Genomic DNA, 16,440 nt, shown 5'->3' with positions numbered 1-16,440 from the left:
CAGTCTTACACAGTCCAATATTAGTGTGTTCATGACAACTGAAGCCTCAATTTAGTCCTCTAAGCAGGAGGCCGAGAGTGTCATTCTTTGGCGAAAAGGACCTACTTCAGTCTTTGATATGCTGTCAAGAGATTCTTCTTCATTTTCCCACCTTTACACTTACTATTTATTCATTTCTTCACATGATATTATCAGTTTCCTTAATTGGAAATGATGCTAATTTCTTTTTAAACACAATTCTGATTACGAGGAATATTCAAAAAGTAATGCACCCAATTTTATTATGTACAAACAAATTATAATAGCAACATGTATTATACATCAAAAGAAAGGTACAAGTGTGAGGATTACATTTTTACCTCTCCACATTGTCTCCACCTCTCTCAAGAGCTACAGTCCACCTATGAACAAGGGCATGTATACCAGTGTTGTAGAACTCAGCCGGTTGATCTCTAAGCCAATTCTTGACAGCAGTTTTCACTTCATCGTCATTGCCATATCTGTTGCCCCGAAGTCCATCTTTCATTGGACCAAAGAGGAGGTAGTCTGACGGTGCCAAATTAGGAGAATATGGCGGATGTGGTATCACAGTCCATCCAAAAGAAGTGATGACCTCCATGGTCCCGATGCTTGTGTGAGGACGTGCATTGTCATGCTGGAGGAGCACATTTGCCATGTCCAAGTTGGGCCGAACATGTCGAATTCTTGCTTTGAGCTTCCTAAGAGTCTCAATGTATACCTCAGAGTTAATGTTTCCCCCTTCGGCAAAAAAATCCACAAGGATTACACCTTGAGAATCCCCAAAAACGGTGGTCATAAATTTGCCAGCTGACTTTTGAGACTTGAACATTTTAGTCTTTGGTGAATTTGGGTGACGCAATTCCACTGATCAACTTTTAGATTCAGGTTCAAAATGGTATACCCATGTTTCATCTCCAGTAATGAGGGATCAGGGGTCAGAGGGGTTTCTCCCTCTGCAACAAGAAATTCGATTACACTTCTTTGTTTCTGACGAGCTTCAAGAGGGGCAGTCATTTTGGAAGCTAGTTTAAGCTTTAAAAATCTGAAAATAAGAAAAACACATATAACAATCGCAAAAAGGTGTGTCCTATCATGTTTGTGCAAAATATAAACAAGATTGGTAAATCCTGTACGAGCAATCCACTTGAGTGCATTACTATTTGAATGCCCCTCGAGTTTACTGGTGATAAGAAAACAGAAACTGTCATCAAATTACAACAATAAATACATTTCAAACAACGTGGATGATCTTGAGTTGACTGAATCTGAAAAATATGAGTTTGACTTTGCGAATGTATGAATAAGATCAATTCATTCGGTTAATAAAAGGTGGGAGATGTGATCTTGGATCAGGAAAAGCAGAACAATGCCTGCCTGTAGAATTGTTGTGTGTTTTCCCAATGCACAGGATGTCTTGGTCAAATAATACTTTGCACGTTGGTGCATGAGCCCCAGAACAAATAGAACAGTAAGGCCATCTAGTGACCATGCAATGTACTGTTTGTAAGCGTCATGAAAACTGCAGTCAGATGCTCAGGAAAGCTTTATTAGAAAGAACGCGAAAAAATACATCATCAGTCATCACTGCCAGCCCCTCCCAATTCAAATGGCTAGGATCACCTTCAATGGCACTGGAACATGATCCCTCACTGACAGCCTTCCCAATTCATTCATTCATTCATTCATTCTGTGAGCCAAATAAATTAGAATAATAAATAAAAACTCTCAACTTGTTTGATTAATGATTTATTGACATTTTCCCTCCAACTTGGTTTCTCTCTATACCAATATTATTTCGCATAAAGTGTTTTTTTTTTTTTTCATTTTTTAAATTACATTTATAATAATGATTTACTCACGTACACACATATTATTCAATGTCATCTTATTGCAATAAACAAGAGTAGCCAGAATGCGTCAGGTATTGCTACAGTACATCATACAAACGCTTTGTCCATCTGACAATGAAATTCCAAAAATAACTTTATTGGCAAGACAAAGTTACATAATAGCTTCTCTGTCTCTCTTTCTGCCCCTGCAGGAGAGACGGAGGGCAGAATAAGGCTAAGGCTAGTAGCCTAAACACAGCTCTAACATGAAACACCTGCTCGGAAAATAATCTAATATATTTTTTTCCCGTTTGTGGATAATGAACACGAGTCATGATGATTGCTTCAAATGCAGTACACTGAATAAAGTGATGGAACAGTTCTCAAATGTGCAAGAATATTTTTTTTCTCCTCAGGATCGTGTTAGGCCATCCTTGAACTCCATGTTGCGTCAGACAAAAGGGAACAAATAAGTCCCGGCACACGAGAGAACACCCAGTACAGTATGCTACACACAGCGACAATTAGGAGAGTACAGACCCTGGAATAATAGTTCCTGACTCGCAAAAACTTATTAAGAACATTTTTGCCTCAGCAACAAAAAAAGAGCACAACGGTGGGCACTGACGACAAGGCCAGTGACTTCTTAAAGTCCGAAAGAGTTCCACGCTCATAATATAACACAGCTAACTATAAAAGCAAACTCTGCCAGTGTTGTTAGTCTATCGCTTTTGCCTCTAGACCCCTGGGCTCAGTATTTCAAAATATTCCATCTGGATCAGATTGGCTTGAATTATATTAATTCTCAAAATTAGGGAATATATCATTCTGTTCCTTACAGCAGAAGTTCAGAATTTTTTACATTAGGCTTAAACTTGGAGTTAGTGGGGGTTTAATTAGTCAATGGAGTTGATTTAATCGAATTCCATGCAGTTTGTAAGTTATTTGTTAGTTTCAGGGCTCTGAAGTGGCTAAGCTAGCGCAAGTCAATGGTCCCTTCCTAGCATGCCAATATAAAACAATACAGATCTACGAACAGATCCAACATAGTCAAATAAATTCAAAGTGCAGATCCAAAACACTGATGCGGCCAAAACAATGTCACACCAAACAGCCGTAGTTCATTTCATTCTGCAGGACTATTTTGTTAGATGTGTAATACGACCACAATGGAGAGGAGTGCATCGGCAACTTGTGCTCACGCTGCATTCGAGGAAGGTGGAGACTCGGACTTATCCCGCTCGGATGGTACCAGTTGCGACCTCAAAGCGTTCAAGGCGAATGTAAACAGCAATGATGGCTGATCGTGACAAGTTGTTTTTAATTTTGGCCATCAAAAGACATTTTCATCACGACGACGATATTTTTCAAACTCGGATGTTGTAAATTCTGATTTCCCACCTTCCTCGAATGCAGCATCAGTCTGCTGAGTTAACTGATGGCCGGCAATATAGCGAAATGTGCATTTAGAGGCTTTGGAAACAGACAGAAGGAATGGACGAAACAAAGTTTCCACATCTTCCTTATGAGAAACGAGGAACAATATAAACTGGTTACTTGCTGCTGGCTACGACATAAAAAAATCAGCGGTGATAAAAACGATGTGATATCACTCTGCTCTGCTCCTCTGCATAGCTGCTGGATTACAAATTTTGCTGTTTGTACTGCAATTATTGACATGCAAAGGTAAGTTTTAATAACTCTATCTTGAAAACATAGCCAACACAATTGATTGCATGGGTCATCCATGATTTTCATGTGTGCATAGGTTGTTTTTTATTGGCATGCTCAGCCCAATTGACTCATGCTAGCTTAGCCACTCCGGAGCCCTAATACTGACAAACTACACGGAATTTGTTGAAATCTAACTAACTAAGCAAACCCTAGCTAACTCTAAGATTAACCCTGATGTCAAAAATTCTGAACTTCCCCTTTAATGGGGTATTTTGCTCATACCTAGAATACTAATCAAAAAGCAGTTCTAAATTGTTTCAACACTTGATGATTGACATTAGAATTAGAATTGCTATGCGGTGAAGTGCATTATGTCTGAAAGAAATTAAAATAATCTTGTGCTGAAGGCCATTTGGAAAATAGCTGAATCAAAATGAAATAAGCAAAGAGATTAAAAAAAATGTATATGGGATGTATCCTGGTAGTCCTAGAACTTTCCAAAAACTTCAAATGTAAGGTGGCAGGATCAAATTGATCCTAACAGAAAGTTCTTTGTAAATCCAGGAAGAAAAATAGCAATCAATTGGAGAGGGTTAACAAAATCAGGATAATTGAGATTCAGATTTCATTTTTTGAAAAACCACACCCTGGCATTATACCCTGTTCCCAGAGCAGAGATCAACCAAGCAAAAAAAAAAAAAAAAAAAGGCCCTTTAATATGAAGGGTCAACCCCGACACCTAATTCCACTTTCATCTTTCTCTGGGATATGCGATCCCGATGGAAGAAAAAGTCTTGTCTGCGTGCTCCCAGTTCAGTTTGACCCCAGACATATGTTACAAAGCTAACAATAAAAAATGCTCATTGCATTGCAATATTCAGACATAAGGTAAGACATTAGAACTCATTGCTTCTCAATGAACGGGCACAGTGTAGATCTTGTTAGCTCATTGCTTGCTTTTAGGTCTCCTGTGCAGTTAAAGTCTGGGGGTCATCCCATATGTGGGTCAACACTCCATAACTTCCCCCATCCCTCTTTGTTCTTAAAATCATCAGTTGTATAATCATTTTGTTGCTTTTCTTTGTTATTGTTGCTTCAGTTAACACATGAAGTCAAAGCAAACAGTGATAGCCACCAGCGTGCTCGCCAGTCTTTGTGATGGAAAACAAATCATGTTGTAGTTTATGGCTTTCAGTTTTCAGAACCATACAGGGGTTCTGCTTAGCTTGTGTATTTGGCGTTCTCTTCTACTTTATTATTAAAGTTTGATTTCCAAAATGAATGTGGCTCGTTGTTGCACCTGGATATGAAATGGGAGGTGAAGTGGGGTGAGTGAGGCAGGTTTGGAGAATTTCAGCGCAGTTGGGATTGACTTTGCAGGACCTAAATGTAAAGGTGCAAGCAGAAACATCTTGGCTAAAAAAGCACACAAGTGCCAACCTCACAAGTCAGACGTAGTCTGTTGTCTGCTCAGACATTGATCCAACAGTACCATATTTTGGATTATAAAGTGCACCATTAATGAAAGAGTTTTCGTACATAAGGGGCACCTAATTATCAGGCGCTTTAGTACATCACTGTACTGCATTTGTTCTTATCTTTTAACATTCTTATAACTGTTTTATTCATTAATGTATTTTATTGTTCTGTTTATGGATTTGATGAGTGATTAATTTGCATCTCGAACACTTCACTGAAGCAGTGTAATACAGTTATGCTCCAAAAGTAGGTTCAAGGTCGTTACGCACGACCAGTTTTCATACATAGGGAGCATCTGATTACAAGACGCACTATACATTTTTTGGTAAAAATAAAGAATTTTAAGTGCGTTTTATAGTCGGAAAAATATGGTACTTACAGTGGGGAGAACAAGTATTTGATACACAGTCAATGGGAAAACCCATTGGCAGTGTATCAAATACTTGTTCTCCCCACTGTATATGTACGCCACCAGTAGCTAAAACAGTCTACATTGCTTGACTGTCAGTCCTCAAAGGGCCGTTTTATTGTAAAATATGTTAAAGTAAGTGACTATATTTGGTCATTTATGTACTTAATTTTAATAATGATAATAATAATATATAAAGGTTTTTTATTGTTGACTATTGTTGTATTAATTTAATATATTTATACAATATTTAATTTAAAAAAAAAATATATATATATATATATATATACATATATATATGAGATTGGAAATTGTTAAAAATGTTGAAAATAGAAATAAACTCTGGTTATGGCTCCTATAATGCTATAAAGTCATTTTAAAAATCATAGCATTTTAAAGAGAGCCATAAAAAGGGTTAAAGCAACACTTGGTAACTTTTCAATTTTGGCCAATTTTAGCGATGCCCGTGGACAAAATTGGTAGTGTTTTGCTTTAAGGAAGACAGCGTTTCCCATGAGGTTTAGTGCACACCCGTCTAGTGTCGTAAAATCATGATCTCCCCGTCGCCTGCAGATGGATTAAACAACATTTCTGTTTCCAGGGGCTGCGTGAAGGATGAATAGTAATAAGGTAATGAATCCAGTTGTGCCTAAACAATAGCATATGACTGTAAGCAACCATGTGGCTTGGTGTGGCTAACCCAGGGAGGGCATCACGCCAGTGAGTGGAAGCCGCGTCAATGTTTATTCTGTATATCCTGGTAGCCTCCCTTTTTTTTTTTTCCTCGGACAAAACTTTTTGGCTCTTTTGTTGCTCTGCCATCTTTGCAGAATTAGTGCAAAAGGTTGGCATTAACTCTCGTCTTTAAAATGAATGGGGAAAGTGACGTTGTCACGTTCTGCTCCTGGTCAGATTTTGTGTTGTTGCAGAGCCGGCTGTGGGGGCGTTCCCGACGTCGCACCTGCAGCTCATCAACAACAGTATAAAGACGCAGGCGATCCACTGGAAGGACGCCGAGATATTTTTCCTTGCTGGTCGCCATTCGCCATCCTTGTCATCCGAGTAGCTTGTTATTTTTGTAAGTATGCCCCTGCCGTGGGTTTTGGTCGCCTGTCGCTCTAGTTTTGTATGCCTCTACCTTGTGCAGGTACGTGAGTGTAATTTAGTTGTTTTATTGGCTCTCTGCCTACCACCTTGGTTTACCTTCGCGTTTGTATACTGATCCCCGTCGACCTCCTGTCACGGACCCGTTTTGTTATTTCCCCTTTTTACCGCGATCGCGTGTGTTTTGGTTTGTATTTAATAAACCCTTGTACACTTCCCTCAGTCGTTGGTTGTCTGTTGTGAGTCCAACCTTGTTTTCGCGTTCTCAAATCCTGACAGACGTATGCCGTAAAGCAGTCGGCACATTTGTAGTTTTTTTATTTTTGAGTGGAAGGGTTCCTGCCACCCTTCTCTAATTTAAGTAGTGCCATCAAAAGTGATATAGACCCCCTCAAGACTTAAAAGAGGTGTCATTGAACTAGTTAGGTAGTTGACATATCATCACAAATGTTATGAAAATATTCTATAACGGTTGGAAAGTTACCTCGTATTGCTTTAATGATTTATAATAATAATAAGTCCATTACTGTCTCATTGGCTGCCATTGACGGTGATGGACATCCCATGCATTAATTCTCTAAATTAACTAGTGCACCTCAACTGATTACAAGTATTTTTCACCTTGGAGGTTCCAATTTACATCACACACTATTCTGGTTTCTCTTCTTTTTACTTTTGACTGAGGTTGGCAAGTATGCCCTTGTCTAAATGTTTTGCTGTGTACCCTTTTTCTCTCTCTCATGGCATCACAAGGGCAGTCCCACCTAGCTGTTTTACAAATATTACATTGTATTTTCTTGCCGTCACAATAAAAGAGCCGACAAAACTACCTAACAAACAACGTTGTCGTTTGTTTTTTTAAGTGCATAGGATGAGAAGAGCACATTTTGTCATGGTGACATAAGAGGAATAAAGAAGGCAGAGAATTCATATAATGATCCATGTGGTTTTGATGGTGCGCATGTGTTTCTTTTGTAGCTATTCAGGCAACCATGACTGATTGGGCCACAGTGCAAGGGAGGGGGAACCAGGAGGGTTTACAAGGAAGTTCAATGCATAATGAATAATGATCTCTCCACTGTCCATTCCATCTGTAGCTCACACAGAAGTCTGTGAAATGGAAGAAGAGTTTCAGGTAAAGGGAAATTCGAGAGATTTGCAGTTTTACTCCTCCCTCGTTGTTTTTTCTCAGTACGTATTTTAAATAAGTTTGGATCAGTTGCTGTCTGTGGATCATGTTTGGGTCTTCACAGTGTGCTTTTGAAGTGGCTGATCCCAAGTCAGCGGGCAATGTGTCAGTAAGGAGAAAAAAGGATGGGCCCGTGAGCGGTGCGGATGGGTCCCGGAGCGGGTCTCAAGATGGCGTGGCTGAGGGGCGGTCCTTGTAGCAGGTGGTGGTGCGGGTGCGGCGATGGAGTGGCTGCGCGCAGTGCCAGCGGGTTTGTAGATACGGCGGCAGCCATGGCTGCCGCGACAGCTAAGGGGTTGGGGAGCAGCCCGGCTCCCAAAGCTTTGCTGAGATCCTTGGAGAAGGTCAGCGATGACTAAATAAGACACGTGAGAACCATACGATGATTAGTTCCAGTCAAACTGCCTCTTTTGAAAGGTTTACAGTTCAACTGAGCTGAGATGAATAGATGAACTGCTTCAACTTTAACTGAACAAATGTGCTGAGCACTTCACAGGAAAATAAAGAATCAAAAGAAACTTGAAATGTTACCGTCAGATCAGCTCCCCTGTGCTTCTTGTGCCGGCTGAGGAGGGGGTTCGGCTTGCCCGCCATTCCATCCCGATGCCTTCGACTTGATATGTGCTGAAACGAGTTAATACCGTCAGCACTGAACGAAATACAAGTATGTTCACAATTGCTGTTTTTGGAATAATTGATACCCAGAACAAACCTGTTTGAGTTGCAATTCAGAATTGACCCGCACATTGCAGATCTCACAGTGGAAGGTTCTTTCCTGAGTGTTGGGGTCCACTGGGCCACCTCCTTGCTCTCCACTTGGCTTCGGACCCAGGCGTGGATAAGCCTTGATGGGGCCCAGCCCACTGCGAGCCTCCAAAATAGTTTTGTGTTTGGTACCTGCACACACACACACCGAAAACAAACAAGAAAAAAAACAATAGCACTATTAATCATTGACTGCCGTTCATTGAGATAGAATCAGTTCCTAATGTGTGGTTGTGATGATGAAGAAGACGGTGCTTCGTCAACAAATGTAAACATAAATGTAAATGTAGTACTCAACATGTCCACTAAGGGATGCTAGTCATACAGCTGTGCAACAGGTGAGCCCCAACAGATGAACTCCACTATTTCACTTGTTATTTTTATGACAATAGCCGCTTGATCTTTAATTGGGTGAAGATGAGAGATGTTATTATACACAATTTTCCACATGCGTTCCATATGTGCCTGCATACGTGACATTATTGGAGCCATCCTTTAAGGACGAGTCATGCTGTTTCGTTGATTGCTTCTCAGTATAGGCTTAGAATTAAGACCTTTAGTGTGTTTTTGCAGCACTTTGACAATGAGTTATTAAGCTGTAGTAATTACAGGATTATGACTGGATGTACTGAAATATGATAATATTGTGGAACAATTATTTAAAGGCATTGAGTTGCAACGAAGATATACACTGTGGCATGACGTTGACGTTTTAAAGCAAATGTTTCAAATTCAAGGCCCGAGGTCTAGATCTGGCCCACCACATCATCCCGTCCACAAAAATACATCTTGTGTCAACCTCATGGTTCTCGCTAAAATAAAATTTCTGTTGGATTCATAGAAAGATTGAAGTCTACAGAAATCAGACTGCTTTCTGTATTTTTTCAGTGTTGAAAGTTAAACCAAACAAATTATTAAAAATTAAGAATCATAGAGAAAAAGAATATATTGAGTTTTTAATTAAAAAAAATGAATCAATTTAAAAAATGAAAGATGTATGAATCAAGAACATCACTGAAGCAGCTGAGAAAGCCTTAAAATGACTTTGTATCCGGGGAGGAGAGCGTAGGAAGCAAGCGAATGCTACTTTGAACACAAGCTGCGGCTTGTTTAACCGCAGATGAGTCGCCTGGGTGAGGGTGTCTAATGTTAAAAGACCTGGAACACCCTATGACCTCAGGTTACATTATTGATGATGTGTACAGGTGCATCAGAACTTGCTATTATAAGGCTCAAAAAGAAAGATTTCAGCTCAACATTGATCCTTCGACTGAAATAGTTATCAATTCATTTGCTAATTCGTTACTTGTCATTTCATCAATTGATTTTGGCAGGCATAATGGCCGCACGAATAAAACCATAACTACACCGTGGCCCGAAACAATGATACGTTTGATACGCCTGCTTTAAAGTGCCTGTGACAGGATAAAAAAAGTCTTAAATAGCATTATTATGTGAATTAGAATCATATTTTGAGAAAATTCAACTATATAAAACAATTTGGCAAAGCGCAGATGACGAGAAATTAGTCTTTTAATCTGCAGTTTACCCCTTGCCTGTCATTATAGCGCTCAAGCGTTCTCAACAGGAGGATGACGTCGGCAGGGTCATAGTTTCATCTGATTTAGAATTCATCCCATTGAGGGGGAATTATTCAGAACGGGGAAAATGCGATAAAGAGAGCCGCAAAATGTCATTGTTTCAATCTCTCTACTCCATTATTTTTAGTGTTGCACCGATACCATTTTTTGGCCCTGATACCGATACCTGGCTGTGCAGTATCGGCCGATACCGATACCATACCGATACCACCCCGATTATTTCTTTTTCTTAATTTTTTTTTTTTTTTTTCCCAAAGAGCTACATAATTGGATGTGAAATCATTGCTATCAAGGCTTTGTCAGGCTGTTGCTTACCTTTGCAAAATAGGAAAAAGTACACTCAACCCATACAATAGTTGAATAAACCTTCCGCTCTCAAAGGCCAAAATAGTGCTAAATTTGTGAAATTAATAAAACATGTATAATACTAGCCCAACAGTAAGAAAGCAAAAATAAATTCATAATAATAAACTCTGAATGAACTGAATAAACTTTTTTAAACCTCTCAAAGTCCAAACAGTGCAACTTTCATGAAATTATTGTCACATTCTGCTGCTGGTTAGATTGTGTTTTGTTGCTGGGCGTGGGGGCGTGGCACTTGAATCCAATTCAGGCTCATCAACGCAGCATTTAAGCACGGGTGATCTCAGAGAAGGCTGCCGAGATATTTGCCTTGCTGATCGCTATTTGACATCTGGCACAATAATCTCGCTACATTTGCTTGTTATGCCCCTGCATTGGATTTTTCTGTTAGTGTGCTGCTCTCGTTTGTAACCGCTGCCTATCGTCTTAGTTTGTCCGTCGACCTGCTGTCACGTACTCCTTTTGTTATTTCTACTGTCCCGCGATCGCGTGTTATTTTTTGTTTGCAATCATTAAACCATTTTATGTATCCCCCGCTTGTTGTCTGCTTCGAGGTTCAACCTTGTTTCCGCATTTGCGGACGCTAACAATTATAAGTAATAATAATTGACCACAGCATCCCGTCTCTCCTTTTTTTCGGGAGGTGGGAGTCCCTTATTTCTATTTCTGAAAGGTGGCAACAATACTTTGGAAACACTTCCCAAATTACTGCGGCATTTCTTTCAGTAAAAGACAATAAAAGTAAAGTAGACGAAGTGAACTGACCAGAGATTGTTGCTCCGGTCCAGCGGCCTTCTTCCTCTGGATAGCAGTCCTGCTCTTGCAGGCTCAAACTCGTTGTGTTCGTTCACGTTTCGTCTTCAAATGTTTTATCAAGTTCGAGGTATTGAAACTGGCCGATTTAACTCCACATCTCCAAACTTTCAGGCCGCAAATCTTGCATGCAGCCATTGATTTTAATCGACGGGATTTCTATTTGGAAATATTTCCCGACCGCCGCGGCGCCGCCATATTTCCTGGTTTGTTTTTCGTCCATATGAAAAAGCCCCCTTTTGATTGGTCAGGAGTGGCTATTGGCCCGCTCTCATTGGTCTGGAGCAGGCCAATAGCGATAGCTGCTTGGTGTTCACGTGTCATCACACAACACAGAGACAGAGTGTAGTGAGCGCCAGGAGGAGAAAAAGGCTGTGGTCAAATGTTATAATAATGGACCGGTAAATGGTATCGGCGCCGTCTTTGTTGGTACTCGCCGATACCGATACCACCATTTCGGGCTGGATCGGCGCCCCCTGCCGATACTAGTATCGGTATCGGTACATCTATAATTATTTTTATAGGTTTTTAGGTAGTTTTTATCTCAGTATTTTCCCCTAATTGCTAAATAAATGGTATGGTCATGACAAATAACAAGTCTTGTGCTAAATGGAATATGAAATATTAAAAATGCATGTGTTCAGTATGACATAGCAAAATTGCTCCATAATGGTCAAAACTGTCTACGTCTTGCACTTTCCCGAACAATATTTTATGCTACCGGATTTATTCCGGCTTTTTTCATTTCTCTGCCCCGGCTTTAGAGAGCGTAAACAAACCAGGAGGCGTGACAGCTAGCAGACATGCTAACCCGAACCGAGTGATGTTTCAAAGTCTTCGAAGCGAAAAATCACACGAAACAACCCCGGATCATATCACACGGCAGCAGGGTTGTCCATTGCCTTCGCCGATCGGCAACCCGCCCGGCGTCGAGCAAGTTACAGCTCATCGTTCCCCTGCTGCGGGTAGAAGAGCTCATTTGCTGGGGGAGCAGCTGGAGAATGACCGCCAGACAAACCGGCCGACGTCGGAGGAGCGCGGAGCTGCCACATGGTCAACACGAATATGGCTTAAATTAATGCTTATCTACACGGCGAAGACATAAACAGTGAGAGAGCGGCACAATGAGAGTAAGTCATACTCTCAGTGTGAAACATTAAAACTGTTCAGACCAACTGGACACTTAGACTTCCATTCTCCATGTCAAACAGCTGAACAGGGCAGGTTTAATTAAAAAAAAAAAGTGACCTTGATGTCTAGACATATGCAAAACCAAAAGAACAACAACAACAACAAAAAAACACGCACATATACACACAAACAGCACATCGTCAGTCATAAAGAATACTGTATCATAAGTCAATGTCTCCACAGTTCAGCAGCACCAAATAGCCCTACACAGCGCTCCCCAAAAATCAGCATGCAACAATGTACATATGAGCTTTGGGTCCGGTGGGAGGTGCGAAATAATCCTTTATTTAAAAAGTTTGTAGTGTTTACTTTGTAATTGCTGTATTCGCGGCCATTTTGAACACAAAGTTGCAATTTCTGATGGTGTGGAAAATTTGACTAAACACCCAGCAAACGAAGAGGGCAATAAGCCGAGTATAGCACTCTACCGGCGGGCATGCGAAGGACTGAGGGGGATGCGCGACAAGCCGCCGGTCGTCGGCCAAGTGGCATTCTCGGTGGACAAGGAGCATTGTTGGCCACAAATGCAAGCCACCTCCGTATTAAAACGTGTGCCATGATCCCAGTATTTCACATAATACAAAATACAATGTTTACTGACTTCCTCGTTAAGTCCAATGGTCCCACACTTGTTTTGGCCATTCTCCGTGGGTGAACTGGAACTTTTTGAAACCCAAAAAGGCTCACACGCCTCTCCCTGGTGCAGCAACAAATCCCTACAGCACATTTGACTGGTGTGATGCGAAAAATAAACGAATTAATCTGCAAAATCAGCTGAATCCATCTGCATGATATAAAGGAATGCTGTATTGTGAGATGCTGACCCAGGTCACGTCACATTCGCATTTCTCCTCAAAACAGGAAGTTGTCCATTTTCATGGTACAGGATTAAAAAAATTGAATAAATAAAACTATCGCCTCCACACACATCCAAGCGCTCCATTTCATTCAGGAGCATAAAATCAAGCGTGAAATATGAAATAATCATGCTTTTTGGTGTCATTTGCACTTTAAAGCAACACTTTGTAACTATCGTAATTTCCCGAATGTAACGCACACTTTTTTTCCCCAAAATCAACCTGTAAAATCATGGTGCGCATTATAAACGGGTACATGGATGGAGACAGAAATATATATATATTAAATGTATATATAAACCGATTTTTTTTTTATTGACACGGCCACGTTGTGTTGAAGAAACGTATGTGGCGACCCGTTGCCGACCATTACGGTACGTGACGTCACCATTTTCTTTCGGTAATACTTCACTCTGATCGGCCGAATGATTTCGTCTGTGTTAAATTCTGCTTTTTTCACTTTTCATAAAGCACAGAATTTACTTTCTTGAACTAATTTGAGTCAACGTTTATTGCAGCTCCGCAACTTGGACCATAACAAACGTAACAACACAGACTTCCTGTGTCCGTCAACTATATCTGTCCCTCGGGAAATTCAAACCCAAATAACAATAGTTCCTATTGTTACGGTCGTGTCGACAGCGATGAGCACGCTCGGATTTCCGACTTATGTTCTCACTTTCATTTTACCGTATCAATCCATGGAAGAATCTTTTATCCATCATGATGAAACGAGCATGTTACACAGCAGCCTTTAAAAGAAAAGTCACATCTGTTTTGTTTCCTCCTGGATTCTGGTAAGTTCAAGAAGTTAGTTAAAGAAGTTATCAGATCATATTATTACCGTACATATGGTCAGTTTACGGTAATGTTTTGAACTAACAATGTGCTATGCTTGTGCTGTGTTTCACCAGTCAGTAAAATTACATTTTCTGTATCTGTACACGAGCTGTTTTCTTGTATTCTTCTATTTAGTGGTGCTAAAATTAGGGTGCGCGTTATACACGGGTACAATAATTTCCCTCGATTTTACAAGTAAATTTGGGGTGCGCGTTATACACGGGTGCGCCTTATATTCGAGAAATTACTAATCACTTTGGTTGACTTTAGTGACACTGATGGACAAAAGCGGTAGTGTTTTGCCTTAAGGAAGGCTGCGTTTATCATGAGGACCAGCGCACACCCGAACAGTATCGTACAATCATCAAGGAATCAATAATCAACCTCCCGGTTGCCTGCAGATGGATTAAACAACAGTTGTTTCAAGCGGCTGTGTGAAGGACGAATAGTAATAAGTAGGGTTGTTTCGATCATGTTTTTTTGCTCCCGATCCGATCCCGATCGTTTTAGTTTGAGTATCTGCCGATCCCGATATTTCCTGATCCGATTGTTTTTTTTGCTCCCGATTCAATTCCAATCAATCCTGATAATTTTTCCCGATCATATACATTTTGGCAATGCATTAAGAAAAAAATGAATAAAACTCAGACGAATATATACATTCAACATACAGTACATAAGTACTGTATTTGTTTATTATGACAATAAATCCTCAAGATGGCATTTACATTATTAACATTCTTTCTGTGAGAGGGATCCACGGATAGAAAGACTTGTGACTTTGTATATTGTGACTAAATATTGCCATCTAGTGTATTTGTTGAGCTTTCAGTAAATGATACTGTAGCCATGCCTAAATGCATGATGGGAAGTGGAACCATGACTGTGCGTAGTGCTACCAATTGATATATCTTCTCTGCGTTGGGAAATAACATAAGGTGTTAAGAAAAAGATCAATTGCTACCTTACTTCCCCACATTGCTTCCCATGATATTTCTAATCATAGGGAGAGGGATTGTAAGGCTTTAGCCAATTAAAAAAACGCTCCAAAGGCTGCCAAAATTCACTGCACTGATTTTACGCTGCCTTTTATCTCTCTATATAGGTAAAACGACGCCATAACAGATTGAGCGCGACAATGCGTGAGTGGGTCGTGCAGCGCATGCATTAATTGCATTAAATATTTTAACATGATACATTTTTAAAAAATTAATTACCGCCGTTATCGGGATAAATTTGATAACCCTACCTTAAGCCTAAACTAAAGAGTCTGGATGAGTGTAACATATTCTGTTTGTAACGTTAAATAAAATTAGAAAACGATTTAATTTAAAAGTATATATATATATATATATATATATATATATATATATTAAAAAAAGGCATGGCCGATATTTTTTTGCCGATTCCAATACTTTGAAAATGACGTGATTGGATCGCGATCGATCGGGACATCTCTAGTAATAAGGTAATGAATCCAGTCGTGGCTAAAAAATAGCATATGAAGGTTAGTAACTGTGTGACTAATCCCCCCCGTCTAGCGGAAGCCGGGCCAATGTTTATTCTGTATGTGTATGTATTCTGTATTATTATCGATGTGCAACTGTGTATGTTCCTCAAACCTTAAGGATTTGAATACGGACACACCTTCTTTGACGTGTTGGCAGCACTTTTATTTATTTATTTATTTATTTTTAGAACAACCACGAGTTCGGCTGCTACTTCCTTGGTGGATGACTTACGTACATAATGGACCCATCAGGTAAACCAATCAAGAAGAAAAAGATTGGCATACGGGTCTAACCAGATCTTTGATAGCATTGTGTTGCCTCATCAACTTGGCAACATATCACCTTGTACCCACTGAAACTGTGATTTTGTCAAAGAAAGTACACATTTTACTTACATTTCCAAGATTCAACCAATCAGAAGAAGGCAGGTGCAGGCAAAGTTCAACATGTCGGTGTGGGGTTGGAGGGTGGGTGCAGGGTTTGAGCATAGGGAGGGAAGGCAGGACCTTGAAGTGTTTTTTAGAAAAAGGGCCTATCAACAAATTTATTGGACCATTTTCTTCGTGCTTTTTGAGCTTTGAAAGGGTTCCTCTTCATCGAATATGGCATATATTTAGGTTAAATGGGGTAAAAAAAAAACAAAAGATCATTTGGGGTCTTTAAAGTCTGTCCCTGTCGATCACTTGATCATGTTCACGTCACATTCCCCCATCTAGAGCTCAGCTATGCCCCCCTACCCTTGAAGGAAAGCCATTGGCTTCAGGCCCTACTCCACCAAAGCCCTTTGAACAGAG

General features: G+C 40.1%; 1 protein-coding gene across 5 annotated transcripts in view; it reads right to left on the bottom strand.

Annotated features, from left to right (window-relative positions):
• Positions 1-1,785: 1,785 nt before the first annotated feature.
• The window catches only part of znf385a (zinc finger protein 385A), a 104,044-nt gene continuing 89,389 nt past the window's right edge, over positions 1,786-16,440 (bottom strand). For all 5 annotated transcript variants that reach the window (XM_057819332.1, XM_057819326.1, XM_057819340.1 and 2 more), the window contains 3 exons: positions 8,418-8,602; positions 8,237-8,329; positions 1,786-8,060 (listed from right to left, as the gene is read on the bottom strand). In XM_057819332.1, the coding sequence (XP_057675315.1) occupies positions 7,812-8,060; positions 8,237-8,329; positions 8,418-8,602 (527 nt within the window). In that variant the 3' untranslated portion in view covers positions 1,786-7,811. The remainder of the gene's footprint in view (positions 8,061-8,236; positions 8,330-8,417; positions 8,603-16,440) is intronic.

This window comes from Corythoichthys intestinalis, chromosome 2 (genome assembly GCF_030265065.1).
Source record: "Corythoichthys intestinalis isolate RoL2023-P3 chromosome 2, ASM3026506v1, whole genome shotgun sequence".
Classification (NCBI taxonomy): Eukaryota; Metazoa; Chordata; class Actinopteri; order Syngnathiformes; family Syngnathidae; genus Corythoichthys; species Corythoichthys intestinalis.
This window is presented reverse-complemented; position numbering and strand designations above follow the sequence as displayed.